Source organism: Vipera berus (genome assembly GCF_964194415.1).
Source record: "Vipera berus genome assembly, chromosome: 2".
NCBI lineage: Eukaryota > Metazoa > Chordata > Lepidosauria > Squamata > Viperidae > Vipera > Vipera berus.
Window position 1 is genome coordinate 261,489,495 of NC_138203.1, and position 25,098 is coordinate 261,514,592.

General features: G+C 40.6%; 2 protein-coding genes across 3 annotated transcripts in view; one reads left to right on the top strand and one right to left on the bottom strand.

The window, feature by feature from the left end:
* The window catches only part of ACOX2 (acyl-CoA oxidase 2), a 43,990-nt gene extending 21,631 nt beyond the window's left edge, over positions 1-22,359 (top strand). Inside the window, exons 9-15 of one of the 2 annotated variants that reach the window (XM_081321188.1) lie at positions 1,228-1,390; positions 2,939-3,129; positions 3,782-3,943; positions 10,742-10,847; positions 12,544-12,761; positions 16,171-16,303; positions 19,403-22,358. In XM_081321188.1, the coding sequence (XP_081177314.1) occupies positions 1,228-1,390; positions 2,939-3,129; positions 3,782-3,943; positions 10,742-10,847; positions 12,544-12,761; positions 16,171-16,303; positions 19,403-19,465 (1,036 nt within the window). In that variant the 3' untranslated portion in view covers positions 19,466-22,358. Of the gene's footprint in view, positions 1-1,227; positions 1,391-2,938; positions 3,130-3,781; positions 3,944-10,741; positions 10,848-12,543; positions 12,762-16,170; positions 16,304-19,402 lie in introns of both variants that reach the window. The other variant, XM_081321187.1, reaches the window with a different exon arrangement.
* The window catches only part of KCTD6 (potassium channel tetramerization domain containing 6), a 43,549-nt gene continuing 30,426 nt past the window's right edge, over positions 11,976-25,098 (bottom strand). Inside the window, exons 4-6 of the transcript XR_014025619.1 lie at positions 16,780-16,847; positions 12,739-12,843; positions 11,976-12,352 (exon numbers count right to left, since the gene is read on the bottom strand). The gene's annotated coding sequence lies outside the window, so the exon portion shown is untranslated. The remainder of the gene's footprint in view (positions 12,353-12,738; positions 12,844-16,779; positions 16,848-25,098) is intronic.

Consider the following 25,098-nt stretch of genomic DNA (forward strand, 5'->3'; position numbering starts at 1 on the left):
TCACTATTTTCAGGGCTATTGTAATTTCAAACGGTCACTAAATAAACTATTGTAAGTTGAGAACTACCTGTACTGATAAAAGGCTGCTTTATCTTATTATTAATGCCTTTTGTAGCAATCCTCTGTTTCAGTTCAGATTTGATTCTGCAGGACAACAGTTTGCTATTTCCATGTCTAGGAGAGGTTAGGTAAAAAATATGTTTTCCTAGCTCTTATTTTGTATCAATATATTTGCCAAAATCTGACAAGAAGAAAAACTATGTTTAGATGTATGCAAATGATGTAGTCATCATCTCGTTTTAGACCTGTAACTAAGTTATTTACTAGCTAAATGTTCTTATTGCAACAGCAATTCCTCATAGATCAGTATTTTTATATATTTGTTGTTGTTGTTAGTTGCAAAGTCATGTCTGACCCATCATGACCCCATGGACAACGTTCCTCCAGGCCTTCCTGTCCTCTACCATCTTCTGGAGTCCATTTAGGCTCACGCCTACTGCTTCAGTGACTCCATCCAGCCACCTCATTCTCTGTCGTCCCCTTCTTCTCTTGCCCTCGATCTTTCCCAGCTTTAGGCTCTTCTCCAGTGAGTCCTTCCTTCTCATTAGGTGGCCAAAGTATTTGAGTTTCAGCTTCAAGATCTGATTTTTATATATATATATCCCACTTTTATTATATTGATAAATAATTCAAGGCAGTGAATGTTTTAATACTCCTTTCTTCTCCTATTTTTTTCACACAACATCCCTGGGAAGTGAGTTGGGCTGAGAGTGACCCCTAGTCAGCCAGCTGGTTTTGCTAGTTTTAAGAACTAGAACTCACCGTCTCCTGGTTTCTAGCCTGGTGCCTTAGCCACTACACCAAATTGGCTAACTGGGATGTGACAAGTCTCTCTTGGAGGATCAAACCTATGGCCAGCTGGTCTTAGAACAGAGGTGTCAAACTGTTGGCCTGCAAGCTGGATGCGTCATCCAGAAGCCACGCTCACCCCATTGCCAACAATGGCAAAATAGTCCCGATACGACTTGCGACGTCACGTGACGTCATGAGTTTGACATGCCTGTCTTAGAAGATGCTGAGATTTTGTGGTTTGCACTAGCTTTGCTAATGGGGGCCAAAGGTGTAATCAAGCGAAAGCAGAAAGCTGCTTCTGTTGTGAAGGTACTTTGAAGATATGTGGGCAACATTGCCAGTCATCGTGGTTAAACAATATTTTCTTTTCCTCAGTGATCCAGAGGTTAAAATTTTGGAGTATCAGACTCAGCAGCAGAAGCTTTTTCCTCAGCTGGCCACTGCATATGCTTTTCACTTTGTTTGCAACTATCTGCAGGACATTTTCAACAGATGCTACATGCAGACCCAAGAAGGAACATTTGACTTGCTTCCAGAGGTAATGTGAAAAAGAGACATAGAGCATCTTTTCATATATTTAGAAAACCTTTGGCCCCTTTCATCAGTCAGCAAAATTATTCCTCAGATGTCCCTTCAGAAAAAAAAATTTCTCTTCAGTATTAATTACTCACAAGTCAGTTGCTGTTGAACTGGAGTGTGAGGTCTGTCCTATGTTTTGAGAATCCAAGTAAGGATGCTTGGACTATTGTATATGACTATAAAATAGAAAACCCCATATACTCCAAACTCTTATGCAGGCACTGTACTCAGACTCTGGTAGCAATTCCTGTTATTAAGAATAGGTTCAAGATATGTGTTCTTCATAGAGTTTACAGATGTCATTATATCTAAAAATGAAAAGATGGAACAATATGTTTCTATATGGTCTACATGTATCAAGCTTAGGCATTTATTTAATTTGGTATCATTATTATTATGTGGATCCTTTTTTCTTTTGTTTGGTTTCTTTTTAGTTCCATATATACATACAGGTTATCATTGTAACCTCTACACCAATGTTTCTCAAACTTGATAATTTTAAGATGTTCTGGTTGTCTGGAGAATTCTCAGAGTTGAATTCCACACATCTTAAAGCTGCCAAGTTTGAGCAACACTAATTTAGAATTTTTAACTGGAATGTCATTTTTTATTATTTGCTGGACTTCACTAATAAAATGAATTTTAAAAGCAATCCAAAAGGATAGTTTCAGTGGGAATGTGATTGGAGCTTTTCCCTTGTTTAAAACAGAAGACTTTGGTTCGATAGACAGTTGTGGTTTCAAGAGATACTTGTGCATTGGCTTGCTTTACAGCCACAAAACAAAGGCTTCGGACACGGTCCAAGTTATGTTAAGAGCTTTTAAATCTGTTGTCCAATATGGGTGCTGTTATTAATAACAGTAATGCTTCTTTAATAGATGCAGTATTGATTTAAGACGGTAGAGAGCTTTTTAAGGGTGTGCTTAACTCTCTCCCGCATGAATCAGTGGGATTTGATCCAATTACTAGTAAGTGTTTACTGCCTACATTTGAGTGAATAAAGTCTTTTCCAAGCTGATGTCCTCCAGATGTGTGGGTTATTCCAATAGGAGGTTCTCAGACTTACTATGCAAGACTTTTGAAGGCTACATAAAACTAACCCAAGGAAGTTTTATTTATTTATACTGTACTTGTTCCCTTCCCCAAATCCCTGGTCTGAATCTACCATATGAGCTACGAATATAAAATGTAAACCCTCATGAATGTACATTTACTGAGAAAAGGTGTACCAAATGAGGTGTGTTTGCTTATTCATTTATTTTTCATATTCGCTGTTGAACTATTGAAGTTATATATCTTTTTTTTAAAAAAATGTTTTGTATCAGTGTTGACTCCTGGCACCTTCATGGACAAATCCCTGCAGTTTTCTTGGCAAGTGACTTGCCATTGCCTCCTTCTTAAGCCTGGCTTCATGCCTAAATACAACTCATAATCTCCCAGTTGTATTCTGATGAATTCACCACTATCTCAAACCATCTTACTATTTTAATTTCTGCCACATTCACAGCTTCACGCCCTGGCAGCAGGCATAAAAGTGATCACTACCACCTATTGCTCAGATGGAGTGGAGGTGTGTCGAAGGGCTTGTGGGGGTCATGGCTACTCTCTGCTCAGTGGTTTGCCTTCCCTTTATATGAAAGTGGTCCCATCTTGTACTTACGAGGGAGAAAATACTGTTCTGCTGCTGCAAACAGCCAGGTAACTTCAGTGAAAATTTTTTATCTTTCATCTTTGAAGCCTTGCTAGAAACATCTAGAGATTTCAGAAGCTTTTCCAGAATACCTTTTACAAGCACTTCTACAGCTTTTTTTATAAAACGAGTGGTCTTTAACAATCAAAGTTTTTATTATCCAGCTCTTCCATATTATGAACGGGATTCCAAATTGCTGCAGGGAAAATTTTCACGTTTGCATTTGTGTGTGTATTCCTTTAGTTAAAGAAGGGATATTTAATGCTGATTGGCTCCAGCTACCTTATGAAAAAGAATATCCAAGAATATTCCAACTTCTTAGGAGACAAAGCTGCAAGAATACTTGAATTACAGCTTTTGTGAGAGAAGGAAAAAATTGGCTGGACTGAGTGTCTCTCCCAGGTTCCAGAAAAGAATACTGTTTTCCCTTCTTTTTATTGTTGTGGTTATCTTTAAAGGGACTGGGTTGAACTAAGGAGTTAAGGAAATACAGAAGTGTAGCATTCATAAGGAAACAGGGCAAATAGTGTAAGATCTTTTCTGTATTCTGATGTCCTAAAGTTATCTTTTTTGCATGCCTATTGTTTATCTCTGAAAATAGTCATTATTCAAATCATCTTAGGATGTGTCTTGGTTTTCGTTTTTCTTCTTTATTTTTAGATTTCTTATAAAATGCTATGGAATGGCACAAATGGGCCAGCCGCTTCCTTCATCAGTTGCCTACTTTTCTTCAGTGAATTTTGGAAAATGTCAAGCCCAGGAAAAAAAGGATTTCCTAAATCCTGATATTTACATGGATGCTTATAAGCATCGAGCCTTCAGGTTGGTATAAAGAAACTGGAATAGAATTTGATATACAGAGAGCCTTTGACTTACAACCGCAACTGAGATCAGAATTTCTATTGCTAAGTGAATTCCACCCCATTTTATGACTTTTTTTACACAGTCTTTAAGCAGGTCACTGCAGTTGTTAAGTGAATCATGCAGTCATTAAGCAAATTTGCCTTCCCCCATTGACTTTTTTTGTCAGAAGTCGGCTGGGAAAGTCGCAAATGGTGCAGCTATTGTGCAACTGTTGTAAATACATTCCAGATAACAAGCACCTGAATTTTGATAACATAATCTTAGGGATAGTGTGATGCTTGGTCTGTGCAAGGACCAGTTATAAGACACTTTTTTAGTGCTGTTGTAACTTCAAACTGTCACTAAACGAATGTTGTTAGTCGAGGACTACATAGGCTGGATGGTAAAAGTTCAGAGAAAATTAAAGACGAGGCAGAAGACTTTGCCCTAAGGTCTTATGTCATAGTAGAAGCTTCTTCCCAGAATTCATATGTTCTTCAGGTGGTTCCCCTAATTCTCAGGAATAAACAAATTGATCATATGAATATAACAATAGCAGGAGAAAATCTGTGTTGCTACTAAAAGTTGACACCAACTAAGGGCACATAATCACTAAAAAAATCAGCACTCATTCAGTTCTGCACAGATGAAGGAAGTTCTTCATCTCCAAAGGAAGAATAAATAAGAGGGCGGGGGGGGGGATTCAAAAATAGAAATCTTGTGTAAAATTCAGTTTCCTACTGTTGTGTCTGTAGATTAATTAAAAGGGACCTTTCTAGAAGCGGGAAGCTCTGAGTGCAATTATTGGCTAATGCAATTTAGGCGGGAGTTTCCGGGCTGGGGATTGGCCACTGTTTGAATGTAGCTGACTATATAAGGGGGAGTTAAACGGTTAATTGCCAGTTGACTTATGCTTGTGTTAATAAACGTTCTTGCATTAAACCTCACGGTGTGATCGTCTATTGGAACCTAACAATTGGCGACGAAGGTGGGATAGACGACAGATCGGTGAAGGAACGGTGAATTCAGCTGTGCGCGAGGCGGGAAAATTCAAACGCAGTCAACCGAAATACAACGCTGCCGAATTTTTTTTTTCTCCCAATGGTACAAGTCGGCTCATTGAGGGAATTTGACCCCCGATTCCCTGAAGACTGGGAAGAATATGTTGGCCAGGTTGAAGGGTTCCTGTTAGTAAACGGCATAACGGACGACAGGAAGAAAGCCGCGGCTCTTCTGACCCTTAGCGGGACACCAGTGTATCGAATTGCCGTCGGCCTATGTCAACCTCTGCCGGTCTCTAGCGTCTCGTATGCAGATTTGTTGGCAAAATTGAAGGTACACTTCGCGCCAAAAAGGTCTGAATTATTTTGGAGACGAATTTTTGAAAAAAGGAATCAAAGACCTGGCGAATCAATCACTCAATTTGTGGCAGCGGTTAGAGAGGCGGCGGTGAGGTGCAAATATGACAACCTCGAGATCCGGATCCGAGATCGAGTGGTGCTCGGCTTGCGGGACGAAAATCTACAAAACCGAATCATCGCCAAGCCCACGGGAGATCTACAGGAAGTCCTTGATGAACTATTAACATATGAGTCAACAGGAACGCGAGACCCCCCCGAAGCAGCATGGGCTCTGCAGCCGAAATCAACTTAGAAAGCCATGTGGACAGCGGGGAGGTGGACCAGCAATGGGAGGCCGACATAGCTGAGATCTCCAGACGATTCGGTAAGATGGCAACCAGACCACCGCGGACTGAAGCTCCTGACCAGGCCCGAAGACAACAACCACAAGCAGCGCAAAGAGGGCCACGAGACATCCTGCCCAGATCCAGAGACCAGGACGCCAGATGCGGCAGCTGTGGGGGCAACCACCCCAGATCAACATGCAGATTCCGCACAGCGAAATGCAGATCGTGTGGAAAGACCGGCCACATCCAGGCCATTTGCCGCAACCGGACGCGAGACAACCGGATCCACGAATTGGACGTCTGGGCCGATGGTAGGGTAACCCCTCGGGAGCATGGCAGAGAGACCCTTAGACCTAGGGCACAACAATCCAACCGCGGGGAGGGGGCGAGAGTCAACCACATTAGACAACAAAAAATAAATCACGTACTGAGGCCTAAATTAAAAATTGTAGTCCAGTTGCAAGGAATACCCTGCAAAATGGAAGTAGACTCAGGGGCCTCAGTATCAATAATTTCATTAGAAACCCTGAAGTACATTGAACGGGAAAGTGGTCACAAAATTCCGCTTAGGCCGACAGGAATCCAGCTAGCCGATTTCCAAAAATCCCCCATAAGCATTAAGGGAAAAATTTCCATTCGAGTTAGTTATAAGGGGTTCAAGGGATTATTGGGCCTGTTAGTGACCGAAGGCCAAAGGACCAGTTTAGTAGGCCTTAATTGGTTCCCTGCTTTAGGAATTTGGGTAGGGGGAATAAATACAATTCAAAGTAAGACCCTCAAATCTGTGTGCGATGAATTCGCAGACGTATTTGATGGATCTTTAGGCAAATATAAAGGCCCCCCCATTAATTTTAATTTAGATCCCGCTGTAAAACCGATTAGATTGAAGGCCCGGAGGGTACCTTTTGCCCTTAAACAAAAAATCGAGGCCGAGCTTGATAAGCTTGTAGGCCAAGGCGTACTTGAACCGGTCGAGGGAGGCCTGTGGGAGACACCAATCGTCACACCCCTTAAACCAAATGGGGATGTGAGGATTTGTGCCGACTATAAGGCCACTCTAAATTTAGGAATGAAAAAACACGCTTACCCGGTCCCAACGGTGAAGCAGGTCCTCGCGACGATCCAGGACGGCGCCATCTTTGCCAAGCTCGACTTGGCGCAGGCGTATTTACAGCTTACCGTGTCTAAGGAAGCCGCCGAGGCCCAAACGATTGTAACCCACAAGGGGGCGTTTCGAGTTCACAGGCTTCAATTTGGAATTGCAGCAGCTCCAGGCATCTTTCAAGAGGTGATGGAGAGGACCTTAAAGGGCATACCTGGTGTATGCCCTTACTTTGATGATGTCCTGATTGCTGGAAAAACTGAAGAAATATTAGCTGACCGATTGGAACAGGTATTGGGGAAATTTAGAGCTGCGGGACTTAAATTAAAAAGGGAAAAATGTTTTATAGGAGTTAAATCAACAGAATTTTTAGGGTTTAGAATTGATGAGAATGGCATTCATCCAACAACTGAAAAAATTAAAGCAATTAAATTGGCACCTGAACCAAAGAATAAGGCTGAATTACAAGCCTTTTTAGGGTTAGTTAATTTTTATCACACATTTTTGCCACATAAGGCTGCCATAGCTGAACCATTACATAGACTCTTAGAAAAGAAAACCCCTTGGCATTGGCAGGAAAAACATAGAATCAGTTTTCAAACTTTGAAGGACATTTTGTCTAGCCATTCCACTGTTACACACTTTATTGAAAATAAGCCAATTTACTTAGCGTGTGATGCTTCACCCTATGGGGTGGGTGCTGTCATTAGCCATATGGATGACAAGGGTCAACAAAAGCCAATTGCTTATTATTCGAGAACACTGACTAAAGCCGAAAGAAATTATGCCCAAATTGACAGGGAAGCTTTAGCAATAGTGGCAGGTGTGAAAAAGTTCCATGATTACCTTTATGGTAGGAACTTTACTATTTACACTGACCACAAACCCTTATTGGGATTGTTCACCACTGATAAGCAGACACCTCAAATCATGTCCCCTAGGATGCTTAGGTGGTCCATATTTCTCTCAGCATACTCATTCTCCCTAAAACATAGACCGGGCAAGGAAATGGGCCATGCAGATGCCTTAAGCAGGTTGCCACTAACCGACACTGAGAGGGATCCCGCTCCAGCGGGCCAGATTCTGTCATTACAGGAAATACCTGAGTGCCCATTAACTGCTAAGGACATTGCCATAGCCACTAAGAAAGATCTAACACTCAACAGAATTTTAGCATGGGTTCAGGGGGGATGGCCCAATAAGAATCCAGACCCTAAATTCACACCTTATTTTAGGAGAAAAGATGAATTATCATCTCACTTGGGATGTTTGTTGTGGGGCAGCCGAGTGGTGATTCCTGAAATTCATAGGAAGTCAGTATTAGCTGAATTACATGATGGCCACCCAGGAATAGTACGCATGAAGGCTCTAGCTAGAAGTCATTTGTGGTGGCCTGGGTTAGACACGGCAATTGAAGAGTGCGTAGCTGGTTGTTACCTATGTCAACGTTCTAGGCCGGAACAGGCTCACAATTCTACACACAAATGGGAGGCGGCTAGGAATCCATGGTCACGCATCCATATTGATTTCGCAGGCCCATTTCAAGGACTAACATTCCTAGTTGTGGTAGACAGCTTTTCCCGGTGGTTGGAGGTTGTGCCTGTTAAAACTATGTCATCAGCTAAAACTATTCAGGTTTTAAGGGGCCTCTTTGCCACCCATGGGTTACCTGACGTGATTGTCTCTGACAATGGGCCCCAATTCACCTCTGCTGAATTTCAGGATTTCCTCAAGGCCAATTGGATTAGGCACACGACTTCGGCACCCTTTCACCCGTCCACCAATGGCTTGGCTGAACGCAACGTCCGAACAACAAAAGACGCTCTGAAACGCATCATCCGCGGCAACTGGCAACAGAGATTGGCACAATTTCTTCTGTCACAGCATACTACGCCCTGCACAGCTACGGGGAAGAGCCCAGCGGAAATGAGGTGGGGAAGAAGATTAACAACAAAGCTGGACAGACTTCACCCTGACAGACTACCCATAGAAGCTGAGGCAGCTATACCAACCCGGTCCCTCAACATTGGTGACTTAGTGTGGGCCAGGAACTATGGTCCGGGTGACAAATGGGTACCGGGAGTGGTCATTGATGTCACGGGGCCATTGTCTTATTCTATTGAGGGGGAAGGGAATAGAGTAATTAAGCGACATATCGACCAATTAAGAAAAAGGGCCCCAGAAATTGATATTGTAAAAAATGATGTGGGCCAATACACACAGGCTCAAGATGTCATATTCAATCCTGACCGCCTGAGCTCAACAATTACCAGGGACAGTGAGGGTGGGGTTGAAACACAATCCAGGCTACCCAACATAGCGCCGCAGCTGGGCAATGATGACCGGGAGTTGATTCCAAGGGGTAGCCCTAGTACATCTCATACGGGTCCAGAACATCAACAAGCTCAACAACAACAAAACACTGATATTGTACCATCCGAGCCCAGGGCCCAAACAGCTGAGACCAGTGCCAATAGCCAGACAACAAATGAGACGGTTGCCAACAAGAGTAATAGATACCCTACCAGGGTTCACAAGCCACCATCATATCTGAGAGACTATGTTAATAAATGACATTAGGGGGGGGGGGAAGGGGTGTTGTGTCTGTAGATTAATTAAAAGGGACCTTTCTAGAAGCGGGAAGCTCTGAGTGCAATTATTGGCTAATGCAATTTAGGCGGGAGTTTCCGGGCTGGGGATTGGCCACTGTTTGAATGTAGCTGACTATATAAGGGGGAGTTAAACGGTTAATTGCCAGTTGACTTATGCTTGTGTTAATAAACGTTCTTGCATTAAACCTCACGGTGTGATCGTCTATTGGAACCTAACACCTACCTTGTCCATTTAAGGATGCCAACTGCAGCTAAAACCATACTGAAAATATTGCATGCATGCTTCCGTCCACTGTCTCATTAAAGTCAAATGTTAACTACTGACTAAAAAGAACTTGTAAATTAAGATCCCCCTTTATAAATTAAGTGATTTACCCCATCACTCATCACTTTACCTCATAAACAAGAATGCACACAAATTCTCACGGTCATGCATGAAGCCGAGGAGGAGATGATGATGGTAATGATGATGATGATATGATGATAAAGATAATGATACTTTTAGCAAACAGATTGCATGCAGGCCTGATTTCCTAACCAAATAAATAGAATCAAAGACTCAAGATTTTTTAGCAGGACTGTTTACAGTCACTTCCATCTTCTGCTGATTCTGCCGATTCTTGTTTCTTGCAATCTCTACTTTCAAAATGATGCTCCTGTCTCATTCACAAATAATTGGTTTGAAGAGGATTCTATTTAACCTATTTTCTGGGAAGGCCGCTGGATAAAATATTTTTAGATCCCATGACTTTGTCTTCAGGACTGTTGATGAAATACCTCAACTGATACCCATAGCATCATAATCATCTCAGCTGATTAACACTTGAACCTAATACTCACATAGTCAGAGCTTTACACAGAAAAACCACCTGTACTGAAACGTAACCATTTTATAAACATCAAGTAGAGCCTGAGATTTCCATGTATCATAATGGGCCTAAAGTTGCAACATGGTCTTTGGTTGGTGTATTGAATTGTTTTTGATTTGCAATGAGTTATTATGACCCAGATTGTTGGGGGCAATTAAGCTGACTTTGTAATAATGCCGCTTGGTGTGTGTGTGTGTGTGTGAAAGCCCTAATAAGCAGGCATATACATAGAATGAAGGCTACTGCTAAGCTTGTAAGCTGCCCTGAGTCTTCGGAGAAGGGCGGGATATAAATGGAATTAAAAAAATAAAAATAAAATAAAATATATCACAGTGCTCAGAAAACTCTTTTATTTGCAACCGTTCATTCCAGAATTTCACCCTCCCATGTCATTGCATGGGTCAGTCCCCATCTTCTGCCATTATTAAAGAGCATTTTTTAGAAATGAGGTAATCAGCTATAAATATTAGTTGAACATGTTGACATGTCAATATTTATTCTTCTCAGGTTTGTAAGAAATGTGGCAATCAAGCTTCAGCAGTTGGTTCAGGCAGGAAAACGACAACATGAAGCCTGGAACCAGTGCACTGTGCAACTAGCAAGAGCTGCGATGGTTGGTAACTGCTTTGTGCTTTTCCCTGATCAGTTATTTTGCCAGGAACTGAGAATCCACCAATTAAATTAGCCTCAGACAATGAAGTCAAGGAAAATGAGGCCCTTCACACTTTGCAAAACCACCTTTTGTGTAGGAAGGATGGAAGGGAAAGATGGCATTGACTTTTTACGCTGTGCCAAGGTGTGCCAGGTTTTTTTGCAATGTGTCATGTCTTAACCCTATTTTAAAAATGACTTTTTTAAAAAGACTAATTTTTGATGACATTTTGGGTCAAAATTATATTAAAAATTATATTAAAAATTATATTTTGACCCAAAATATGTCATTAAAAATTAGATATATTGAGTCAGGTTCTATGCAGTTAGTAGGCTTTGGACTTATAAGTTCTACATCCTATCACTAGCATTCCCATACAATTTTTTATAATATATCTAGCATTCAGTAGTTCAAGTTTCATCTACAGGCACAAACATGAAGCAGGAATATGATTCAAGAACTGGATAGCCAAAATGATTGATAAGCTTCCACTGAATGCTGATTGACTTGATTTCTGAAGCTGACAATCCTGAAGCACAGGCTTAGCTGGAGTAGCATTGTCATATTCTAGGTCAAAGTCAGACCATGACTTATAACAATTGTCAAATTTGTGGGGGGGCGGCAGGGTTAGAAGAACAGAGTCCTAGCTTACAGTAAGCAGCTGTTGGTGCTAGCTGCTTTCTGCATGGTCCACCAATTAGTTCTTTCTTTTCTGTTGACTTTCCTTTTTTGTAGTGATCTTTCAGGCCATTCATTTGGGTCTGTTGTATCTTCTCTGAGGAATTAGGTGAATGTAAATTCAAAATGGTGGATACAATTACTTAGATTAATGCTGCTCAATAGGCCCTACTAATAACAACATGGGGATTTGTCTAGAGACATCCACTTCCAACCTCAAATTAACCACATATGAAGGAAGAGTATACCAGTTTGGAGAAACGTGCCTTTCAGATGTAGATCTCAGATATGTGAAAAACTTTCCAAATTTTCTGATCTCAGTTCCCAAAAACACTTTGAGCAGCTATTGCACATGTTGAAATAGAAACCTGTAAGGACGTACCTCAACTAAGCCACCCAAGAAAGCAGAACTCTTGAAACAGACATTGTCTCAAAAGGAACTTTTATTAAGGGCTAGTGACAGCAGGAAATCAAGGCAAGGTCTGAGAGAAAAACCTGCAAAGCAGTATATTAAAACCAACATTCCATACTCCTGCCAACAGAGTCCCTGTGTTCATTTGAATCCTAGCCAATCCACAGGTGGCATCGTGTTTTGGTTAAGTGGTTTTTTCGGTGGGCTCCTCAAGGTCTTTCTCACTTTTGATTTCTTCTGGCTCCAAGCACAAACCATCTCTCAGATAAGGGAGAGACGTTCCATCCATCCCCTGGGGGAAAGGCTTCCTGCAGATAGTGAAAAGCAATCCCAAAAACTCCTCCCTCCCAACAGAATGGCAGGCCACAAAGGAAGGCTACAGGAAAGTAGAAAATAGGCATAGGGTTAAATTCATTTCTTCGCGGACCTGACAAAACCCTACTATGTAGAAGTAGAACCTTTCCAATGGATCTCTTTCCAACCATCTTTGACAGACAAACTTTTAATATATGTGCAAGTTTATGGTACAAAGATCTGGGATATGACTCTCTCTGTTAACTTTTTCAGGCTCATAGCCATTACATCGTGGTACAAAAATTTACTGAAGAGTTGGGGAAACATGCCAAAGAATCTGCTATCCAGAGGGTCCTCAAAAATCTCTGTGACCTCTTTGCACTACATGGGATTTTCTCTAATGCAGGAGATTTTATGCAGGATGGGTTTTTTTCTACAGAGCAAATTGACAGGGTGACTGAAACTTACCTGGACCTCTTGGCAGTCATTCGGTGAGGTGATTTTCTTCTTCGCAAAAATGCATTGAATTCCATATTTGGGTGGTGCTCTTGCAAATCTGACAAACTGCTTAACCTTTGGATGAACAAAAAGGGAGGCTGCCACATTTCAGGGATCCTTTGAGAAGCACTGAGTTGGTTTTCATATTCTCCATAAGACTACTTTGCATCTGCTTCTCTATAAAGATTAACCGTACAGTGTGCTGTGACCTAGTAACAGTGACATTTCTGTGGGCACCGTACTCCCTTCTGTGTGAATGAGTGAATATGAAAATGGAGTTAATGTTTACTCACCATGTCTGAGCAAAAGCCAATTTGCCCAAGAAGTATCCTGCCTTTAATATTTTTACAAATAGTTCAAAGTGGTGAACATACTTACTGTAATACTCCTTCCTTTTTCAATTTTCCCCACAACAGCCCTGTTAGGTAAGCTGGGATGGGCTGAGAGAGAGCGAGTGGCCCAGGGTCACCAGCTGACTTCCATGCCTAAGGTGGGACTAGTGCACGCCGTCTCTGGTTTCTAGCCTGATGCCTATACCACAGTCACTGAGGAACACACTAGGTCATGGGTAGGCAACCTCGGCTCTTTTATGACTCATGGACTTCAACTCCCAGAATTCCTGAGTCAGCATAGCTCATTAAATCCATAGCTGACTCAGGAATTCTGGGAGGTGAAGTCCATGAGTCATAAAAGAGCCGAGGTTGCCTACCCCTGCACTAGGTTCACGCTATATCAGCCTCTTCAAACTTCTGGTTGACTTCGTCATTGAATTTCCTTATGGGAAGCTGGCAGTGAGTGTTGGAAATCTTCTTTCCATCCTTCCCACCCTCCTCTTTCCTTCCTTCTTCCCTCCCTCCTTTTCTCCTTCCCTTTTCCTTCTTTTCTTCCCTCCCTCCTCTATCCTTCCTTATCTGAATAGAAAAAGAGAAAACCAACTTTCTTCCTTCCCTCTTTCTCTCTCCCTCCACCCCCCAATTAGGCTGCTGCGGGGTGAGGGAGTGATGGATTATGTAAATAGATGGGAAACTGTCGCAGAACATTGAAAAAAGGATCACATGATCATAGCAGCAGCCCAGCAATGCTGAAGCAGTCACAACTTCCCCAAATTTCATTCCCTCAGGAATAATGAGTCCTGGCATTCTATAAGTTAGCCCATTTGAGGTACTGTACCTTTGTTGACAGAGTTTTGCCCTATGATGCAATCTTTTGCCCAGTTAAAGGTTACAGACAGAAGTGTTTTAGCAGTATATAAATCTTGTTTGACACAGTGAAAATGAATTGGACAAGCAACATCTGTTTGGCAGAGGATAAGACAAGTTGATTTTTACAGAGAGCAGAAATGCAGCCTAGATCTAATATGCTTGACTTATCATAAACAGGACCATAAAGACTACTTTTTCCATTTTGTGCTCTATTGCTACCACTGGAATGCTATCCTAATATTCCCCCAACCCACTTCTTTCCTCTGTAGAGCAGAATTATGTTTCTTTTGGAGTTTGAGAATCATTGTAGTCTTTAAGATTGTAAAAAGACTGATAGGGAATAAACCACAGTGAATGGAGCTGCTGAGAAAAATTTCCAATGGTTATAAGAGGGCATGGCTCCAATAAGCTTCTTGCTTTATCCCCAGAATTAAAAGAACAATAAATTATATTGCAAAACAAATGGACTGTCTATATAAAGCTTACAGAACCTGGTTGTATTGGCGGACAATTATGGTACATATTTTTTGTTTTGTTGAAATGGTATGTGTACAATTTCAAAAAACATAATCAAAGAGCAAAGGGCAGACAAAGGCAAAATGTAGAGGGAAATTAGAAGATTTTTTTAGAAGTGGGTGGAAAGGGTAAAAAAGGAGCCTCCAGCAAAATGAATGGAATTAAAAATTAAAGTAGTGATACTACAGTATTTGGGACGCGGTGGCTCAGTGGGTTAGGACGCTGAGCTTGTCGATCGGAAGGTCGGCAGTTTGGCGGGTCGAATCCCGAGTGCCGCGTAACAGCCTGTTACTCGTCCCAGCTTCTGCCAACCTAGCAGTTGGAAAGCACGTAAAAATGCAAGTAGAAAAATAGGGACCACTACGGTGGGAAGGTAACAGCGTTCCGTGCGCCTTTGGCGTCTAGTCATGCCGGCCACATGACCACGGAGACGTCCTCGGACAAGCGCTGGCTCTTCGGCTTTGAAACGGAGATGAGCACCGGCCCCTAGAGTCGGAAACGACTAGCACGAATGTGCGGGGGAACCTTTACCTTTACCTTTTACTATTTGGGAGGAAATAGAATTGGAGAAAGGAGTAGTTTATAGAAATGTTTGGGAATAATAGTAGTTAAATAATACTTAAAAGTAGAGTTGAAATTAGGTCTTATAAATATTACTCCCCCCCTGCCAAAGAAAAGATGAAATGAAGTTTTCATAAATAGGGAAAGGTGACAAGAATAAATGCAAAAGTTATTGGGGGCTTAGGTTTCAAGGGTGCCTGAAAAGGAGATAGACAAGATTTGGATTAAAATTTTACAAGACATGGCAAGAGAAAGATATTGACGTTACCTATGTGGTTGGAGTGCAGACTAAATTTTTGCTGTAACCTGCCCAACACTCTTTATACCAGTGTGCAGGTCAAGAATATAGTTTATGCTGTACGATTGTTTATTAATATAATTAATGTGTTTTGTTAATTATATTAAATGGAAGTATTGTGAACAAAATTAACTATACTATTATTTAGCTTATGCAAATTGTTGATCAAAGTACCTTTTTTCATTCTTAACTTTTGTTAGCTTTCATGCTCAGTTAGAGATTGTTGCATCAACTTCTGAATCTCTGTTTTTCCAGATTTTGCAAACTTAAAAAGGACACGTGGTTCTGTATAAATAAAAGTCTAGAACCAAAATTACAACTTGCAGAAGATTCAGGCCAGGGCCAATGGCAAGAGACACGGAGAGCTATAGTTCTGCCGTATTTGGACAGCCACAGGTTGTCTCTCTAGGGCAGGGGTGTCAAACTGGCAATGTCATGTGACGTGTCGCAACGTATCACAACTTTTTCTCCATTGCTGGCAATGAAGTGGCCGCAGTTTTGCCATGACGCATCCGGCCCACGGGCCGGCAGTTTGATACCCCTGCTCTAGGGACTTCTATCCCAGTGGTGATCCATCCATTTCCTGCCCATGAGTCACATCATTCATTACTGCCTGATTTTTTAAAAACTTGTTTAAACGGATGCCTATAAATTGCTGCTACCTCTGATCAGTACGTTTGGTCCTTTATGTTTTTAATCTGATTTCGCACAATTTTTTTTATGTGAAAACTTCTATTGGATTTTTGGTTTATATTTTGAGTACTTTATGAGGTAGAACACGACTGATAAATTATGACTCATAAAATATTTTCCATGCTCTTTCAGGAGAGATGCTGTGCCACTGGTGGATGCCTTTGACTTTTCTGATGCACACTTAAATTCAGCCCTGGGAAGCTATGATGGCCATGTCTATCAAAGGCTTTATGAGTGGGCCAAGAAATCACCGACCAATCAACAGGTGAGAAGAATCAGCGGAAATAGAAATGGGAAATTGTGACAGGACAGGACAGGATGTCAGCTTTACATTAAAAAGCAGTATTTAACAAGAAATAGTTGGTTTTCAGCATCAGACCAAGGCAAAATCTATTCTGTAGTCTGAAGATCTATTATTAAAACATTTTATTTGTGTGATTTCCCTATATCCTGGTTAATCTTATATAAACATATAAAATATGTACAAATCTAGGCAAAACAAATGATAAATAGGATAGAACTAGCTGTATAACCAAACTAGTGTTTAGTGTTAACAGGACTCAAAACATACAGAAAAGATAAGTTTGAAATGATTTGTGACACCTTTGGAAGGAGAAAAAAGGGGGATATGAGGGTTGATTTGGAGGAGAGAAAAAGCATGAAGAAAAAGGCAGTTCTGCAAACAACAAAAGAGGCAGGATATCAACAACAAAAAATTGTCATCACAAGAATACAGATTACCTGGTAGTAAGAGAGATGGAAAATTGAAGCAGTCATCCTGAATAACTTTGAATTCTGGATTTAATGGCCTAATGGGATTGAAATGGACATGTATATTACTTCTAGGCCTCAAGCCTGATGCGGAGATTATCTCAATGTTGCTAAATAGGACATTGTACTCCTTTTCTGAAGTCCTTTCATGATAAGTTGGACAAGAAAATGCTTTAAAAGGCAAAACTATGTACAGGTTTTATAAACATGGGAACAGGCAATAGCTGGTTTCACGTAGCACACTAAACTTGCAATAAGAAAACATGGTCGCTAACCACTTTTACAAAATATACAGAATAATAGAGTTGGAAGAGACCATGTTTAGTCCAACCCCCTTCTCAAGCATGTGACTGATTGTGAAATGTTAGTAGGTTTAGACCTGGTTAGTACTGAATGGAAGAGCCCAAGAGAAAAATGGTTAAGTCTGAGAAGGTGGGGAGCTAGTTTTCTTACCTTGCTTTTCTTCCTCCATGAGAGGAAAATTACAAAAATTAGTGCTCAAATTACAGTTCAGCTGGATGGAGGCCTACATCAACATAGCCTATTTTAATTAACTCTGAAGGTATTACAAAAAAAATCAATGGGACATTAAATGGGACAGACTTTTGCATTTCATTAAGCCCTTCCTTCCCATCTCCCAAATAATCTGAGCATCAACAGTAAATCAGAAAACAAGAGAAAGTATCTGTATATCTGCTTCATCGGCATTTTGTCCAACATTGTCTGAATTTTGTCAGGTTGTCTGTAGGATTTTAAGTTGCCCAGAAAAATATATGCTCTCTGCTTATTGATAAAATGTTGGTGCCTCCATTCCTGTTAGGCACTTCTGTTCCACTATGGAGTGACTGGCATGATTATAATGATAAGAAAGGAAGCAAGTAATCTCAGTTTCCTAGTCAAACAAACAAGTTATCCAGTGGTGGGATTCAGCTGGTTCGCATCACTTTGGCAGAATCAGTAGCTATTTTTTTTATTGCCCAGGCCCAGAATCGACTTCTGGAAGCGGCATCTACATAGAGAACCGGTTGTTCACATATTTGAATCCCACAACTGAAGTAATCTAAGTTTTGGATTCAAATAACCCAATGAGCATAGCTTGTAGCAGCCAGCAAGCTGCAGAAAGAGCAGTAAAGGGGAAAAAAAACTAGCAGTGCCAGAAGTTAAGGATAGAGATTTGGCGTAGGAAAGCTCCGCAAGAGTAGGCAAGGACTATATTGCCACACTAAGGTAGTCCTCAACTAACAACCATTCATTTAGTGACCACTCAAAGTTGACAGTGGCACTGAAGTGACTTACAACCAATCCTCGCACCTACAACTGTTGCAGCATCCCCTTGCAGCATCCCCACAGTCATATGATCAGAACCTGGGCACTTGGCAACTGTCCTGTACAATACTTACAAGGGTTGCAGTGCCCCGGGGTCATGTGATCACCATTTGTGACCATATGACCTTCTGACAAGCAAAGCCAACAAGGAACCATGATTGCATGATTCACTTAACAACAGTGATGCACTTAACAATGATGGCAAAAAAGATCATACAATCAGGTGCGACTCACTTAACAACTGCCTTGCTTAGCAACAGAAATGGTGGCCCCAATTGTGGTCCTAAGCCAAGGGCTACCTGTAATGGATTGCCCTCTATCCCTGACAGCTCTGATCATCAGATGCAATTTGTAACAATCATTCTAAAGTTCTGAGAATCTATCATACCACTTGTGTTTGCAACACACGCACTCCCCTTTTTATTCATTTTCAAATGTTTGATGGGGACTCTTTCACCCAAGCCCTAACCCCCTTGCTGTAGAGGCCATACGGAATGGCCTTGAAGGACAAGAGGAAGAACTGCTACCAAAGCAATGGTCAGATAAGCGGGCCTGAGTCCATTCCAACGAAGTAATTTGAAAAAGCATCTCAGACACCCCCTCCCCTGTTCACACAAAGACAAAGCGAAGGAGGGGGAAAGCACATTCAGACCAGTAGGATTCTGTAACTGTTACAGTGAAAGCAGTTCCTGACCTATATGGCATTGATTTCTTAGTCTTAAGGACTGATATTTGCAGACCACTATTTTGTTCTGGGTAAGAACTTGGGCGGCGGGGGGGGGGAGGGTTTATAGTGGCCTAGCAGTTAAGATGCTAGGCTTGTTGACTGAAAGGCTGGCAGTTTGAGACACATGCGCCCAGCTCCTGCCAACCTAGAAGTTCAAAAGCATGTAAATGCAAGTAGATAAATAAGTACCACTTCAATGGGAAAGTAGCAGCATTCCTTGCACCTCGGCCTATGTTCATGCTGGAGATATAACCACAGAAGCATCTTTGGAGAACGTTGGGCTCTTTGACTGTGAATTGGAAATGAGTACCACTCCCTAGAGTCAGACACAACTGGACAGGGGAAACCTTTACTTTTTATTAAGAACTTAGGAGCTTTGATTTCACTACATTTAGTTTAACACAGTGAAAACATAAAATTGGACAGTTAGTTATGAGGCTGTAATGATTAAAATCAAGCTATTGTGTTCTGCCTTGTCTTTGCCACCAAGAGTCATATACCTAATGCTTTCCCTTCCCTTTCCCTTTTGCTTTCCAACAGGATGATCGGGTCTTCAAGACATACTTAAAACCACTTTTCCAGAATGCTCTTTCCAAGCTATGAAGAGGGGTCTGGCATGGAGAAACTCCTTCCGAAAATGCCTTCCAAGCAACACTGTCGATTTTCCTTAATAAGCCCATGTGATGCAATTGTGGACAGCCTTTAAGCTGGGTAACAGGAGACTCAATTGTCCCATAAGTGCTTTTTCCAAAAGTCAACTGGACTTTTGGGTTTTTTTTCCCCCTTTGAAGACATTTTACTTCTCATCCAAGGAGCTTCTTTAAAAGTGAAATAAAGTGACGTGAAGAATCTTCTTGGATAAGAAGCTAAATTTTTTAAAAACCTTGTGAACCGCCCTGAGTCCTACGGGAGAAGGGCGGTATATAAGTCTAATAAAATAATAAATAAATAAATAAATAAATAAATAAATAAATAAATAAATAAATAAATAAATAAATAAATGTTTTCAAAGGGGGAGGGGGAAACAAGAAAGTCCAGTTGTCTTTTGGAAAAAGCACCTTTGGGACAATCATGACCTGGATCACTGGGAATCTCCATGAATGGCAGACTCCTTTTGTTATACAAAAAAGCAGGCTCTGATTCCCAAAGAGCATGTGATGGTGGGATGCTCACAAGATGGTTCCCCACCAAATAGTGATCCTGTATTCATTTTCCATTCTCCATGAAGTCAGAACCAGGAAAAAGCCATACATATTCCCCAACAGAACCTACTCCACCCTGATATCGTTCAAATATACTAGACGGCAACTGTCCACAGGGAAGTTGTATACCATGTTATTTGGAACTAGGAAAGGATGCCCTAAATCAGTAATGATGGGATGCTAATAGGAAAGGGTTCATGTAGTTGGGTTGGGGGTGTTGCTTTTGAGTCAGGGCAGATTTCTAACAACTGCCTAGACTAGTCCTTGCGGTTGTAGGGATGAGAAGAATGGATTGGTCCAAGGTCACCCAGTTGAATTTGTACCTAAAGTGGCACTAGAACTCACAGTCTTCCAGTTTCTAACCCGGTGCCTTAATCATTACACTAAACTGGTTCTCATGAAAATTTTAGGGCTTACTTAATTTTTGAAAAAGTTATTGGAGGCTTACTAGAGTTACAGACTAAATCAATGTCACAAAATGACCCTGAGATAACGTTGCTGGGGGCCAGTTACTGTTTGAGTACATGCTGACATTAAATCTGATTTTGTTTTACTTAATAAATGCATTCTCAGAACCAAACACATCATGTATAGTGAGCTACCTCTCCCTTACATCATTTCTAAAATCTTGAAACTTGGTGATTCTTTTTCTTACTACGCATATTACAAATGATTGCTATTTTATCTTGCGACTGTTAACACTGGATTCAGATCTGCATTCAGACTGGGTCTCATTTTAACTGTGTTTTGGACATTTGCTATTTCTCCATCTTCTACAAATAAAGTGGAAAAAATCACACTGAGGTTAAGAGGAGTATGATGAAATATAATAATGCTATCTTGCAGAGGAAACCCTGAAACATAGATGAGAATTGAATAAAACAAGGAATTAAGTACAGCCAGAGGTGTTATAAAGACGCTTATGATCCTCTGTGTGATGAGCTAAGTAAATTTAAACTGAGATATAGGATTTGTCTACTTCTGTTTTGTAGTTACATTATATTTGTCTCTAAGTCATTGCCCTACAATCCCATTTATGGAGGAGCTTTTGAAGGACAAAAGAACACAATCAATATACAATTAATTATATTTGTTATGTGGCTTAATTAAGAATAAAATGACTGACAGCCACTATGTTTAAAAAACTGTTCAACATGCCCTGTTTCCAGTTGGAAGCAATTGTTCAGACCTTTCTGGAAAGTTTCCAATATTGTTTTGATTTTTCTGGAGAAGTTACAAGTTCTAAATCAAGCACTAAACATTTTGGAACATCCAGAACATTTCCAATAACATCAGAATAACCCATTTCAAGCTTGGAATATTCTGAATATAAAACAGTCTCTTCTTATGGATAAAATTCCACCATGTAAAGAATTTGCTCATCGGGCATGTATTTTAAATTAGGAGTGAAAAGATTCTATTTTTTAAAATCTTATGGGTATTACAAAATATATACTCACAGAAGCAGCCCTAGGTTTGTTCCCCTGAAGGCTAGCAATTAATCAATTGGCTGGCAACCAAGTGCAAAGGATGGATTTGGGCAGATCAGGTGTCACAACCATGGGCCTTGGTTGGGTGCTACTAAAAGTTAGAAAGGCAGCCTAATTCACCTCATAAAGCTGTTAAAATTGTTTCTCCATGAACTCAAGGGAAGATAAGTTTGTTACAACGGTGAAGGTGTGGGCCTAGAAACCAGACCAGTCAAAAGACTGTTTCTTCTATTCCCCCTTAGGCACCAAAGCCAGTTAAGGTGACTTTGGTCCACTTTCTCTCCAAGGTAAGTCCACTTTGCAGGTTGTTGCTATGCAGCAAACAGGGATCAGAAGCATTAGATATGCTGCCTTGAATTACAGAAAATATAGACATAGAAATTAATAATATATTAAAATTTGGTAATCAAGTGTATCACAAAACTCATTTTTTAAAATATTTAACTACTGTAGTCATGAGGGATTGAAATTTTAAAGTTAAAAGAGGTGATATTTCAGAATCTCAATTAAACGCTATGAATAATAAAGATCACATTTTATTATAAAAGGTTTTAATTAATAAATTATGATCTGGGCTGGGCACAGATGAATGATGAATGTCTGATTTACAGACAATAAAAATTAGCTTGTTCCAGCCATTTCCTTTATCAGATTTACTCTCCTCTACAACATTTAACATTTATTTCAAAGTTTCTATTGCTATTCCTTTTTAGAGGTAATCTTCCCACCCCAACAAAAGAAAAGAAACAGCAAAAATAATAATTATCCACACAAAGGTTCTTTTTGCCAGAAGTAGAGGTATAATTTCCTGCAATGTCAGCAACAGCAAAAACCAAACCATTGTTTTTCATTGCACATTTCAGGGCTTATGAAAATCTTATTAAAATTGCATTTTTTTGTGTACCATGTTGCAAATTCTAAAATAAGGGGTGGCTTAGCTATAAAATATTACTATTTGCCCAGATTTGTTATAGATTTTATCTTATTTAAAAATGATAGATTATTTTGTGATGCAATTAAACTACATATGCATATGCATATACACCAGAATGTAATTCAGGGACCAATTTAATATTTTAATTTTAATTTAATTTAATATAGTAAGTGCTAAAGGTTTGCATTGGATTAATATTTAAACTTTTGTTTGCTTTCCTAACCCTGCAATAGATCCTGTCCCAGAAATGTATGATCTCTGTTATATAATTGATTATATTATTATTATTATTATTATTATTATTATTATTATTATTATTATTATTATTATTATTATTATTATTATTATTATTATTACTACTACTACTACTACTACTACTATTTTGAATGGACCTTGGAGGTCATCTAGTCCAACCCCCTGCTCAGGCAGGAAACTCTATCTATACCATTGCAGACAAATGGTTGTCTAATTTCTTCTTAAAAACTTCCAGTGTTGGAACATTCACAACTTCTGGAGGCAGGTTGTTCCACTGATTAATTGTTCTGTCAGGAAATTTCTCCTTAGTTCTAGGTTGCTTCTGTCCTTGATTAGTTTCTATCCATTGCTTCTGCTTTCAGGTGCTTTGGAGAATAGTTTGACTCCCTCTTCTTTGTGGCAATCCCTGAGATATTGGAACACTGCTATTGTGTCACCCCTCGTCCTTCTCTTCATTTAACTAGACATACCCAATTCCAGCAACCGTTCCTTATATGTTTTAGCCTCCAGTCCCCTAACCATCTTTGTTGCTCTTCTCTGTACTCCTTCTAGAGTCTCAACATCTTTTTTACATCCTGGTGACCAAAACTGGATGCAGTATTCCAAGTGTGACTTTACCAAGGTGTTATAAAGTGGTATTAATACTTCACGTGATCTTGATTCTATCCCTGTTAATGCAGCCTAGCACTGTGTTGGTTTTTTTTGGCAGCTGCAGCACACTGCTGGCTCATAATTAAGTGATTGTCCAGTACGACACTGAGATCCCTCTCACAGTTACTACTATTGAGCAAGGTACCCCCTATACTATACCTGTACATTTGGTTTTTCTTGTCTAAATGTAGAACCTTACTTTTTTCGCCATTGAATTTCATTTTGTTAGATAGCGCCCAGTGTTCGAGTCTGTCCAGATCCTCCTGTGTCTCAAGCCTGTCTTCTGGAGTGTTGGCTATTCTTGCCAGCTTGGTGTCACCTGCAAATTTGATGAGTTCCCCATCTATCCCCTGATCCAAATCATTGATGAGGATGTTGAAGAGCACTGGGCCCAGAACAGAGCCTTGGGGCATCCCACTGCATGTATACATGTACAGTATATATTTAAACTAATTTAAGATGTAGTCCTCAAATTATGGCAATTGGGACCAGAATTTCTGGTTAAGTGAGTCATACCTGATTTTATGAACTTTTTTTGCCACAGTTGACAACTGAATCACTGCAGTTGCTAAGTGAATCATGCAATCATTAAGCTAATCTGGATTCCACCCCCCTGCACTCTGCTTGTCAGAAGCCAGCTACAAATGGTGATCCCATGACTTTAGGACGGTGCAGCTGTCAGAAATATATTCCAGCTGCAGAGTACCCAAATTTTGATCACATATCTGTGGCGATACTGTGACAGTCATAAGTGCGAGTACTGGTCATAAGTCACTTTTTTCAGTGCCATTATAACTTCAAAGTGTGTTTGTGACGACTACATGTATAGCTGCCCAATTCAATATACAGTGATGCCAGGTGGTTAAAACCCACAATTTCACCCCCACACATACCCTGTTGCAATGACAAGAGAATCAGATAAGTCACTTGATCAGCTCTGCGTGGGACGCCCAAGCCCACTGACAAAACTGTTTCTTCAAGGCCTCGCAGAATAGCAACAAGGTGGAAGTGAATCTTATCTCTGGGGGAATAAGGCTCCAAAGGGAGGGAGCCACCACAAAGAAGGCCCTATTCCTAGGTTCCATTGGATGTACTTTCTTGATAGTTCGGACTTGCAACGTGCCCTGCCTTTCTGTTGTGTTGGGCCAGGTATATATAACTGGGGAGGGGCAGTCTCTCAATTAACCTTCTCCAAACCATGTAGGGCTTTAAAGGTGATAACCAGCACCTTGAATTACACCAGGAAGCAAATCAGCAACCAGTGCAGCTCCCGCAAAAGAGATGACACAAATGCAAATCTGGACTCGCACAAAACCATGCAGGCCACTGCATTTTGAGCCAACTGACAGATTCTGGATGCTTTTCAAGGACAGCCCCATATAAAACACACTGCAACATTCAATTACATTATGCATGAGGTATCCATCTTGTTTTGCATTGTTTTATCATTAAGGATCGTGTTGGAATGGATGCCACCTCTTTCAGGAGAAACATGTTTTTTTTCAACCAAGTATACCTCTTGCTTTTAAGGGACACGGTGGCTCAGTGGGTTAGGATGCTGAACTTGTCGATCAGAAGATTGGCAGTTTGGCAGGTCAAATCCCAAGTGCCACGTAGCAGAGTGAGCGCCTGTTACTCATCCCAGCTTCTGCCAACCTAGCAGTTTGAAAGCACGTAAAAATGCAAGCAGAAAAACAGGGACCA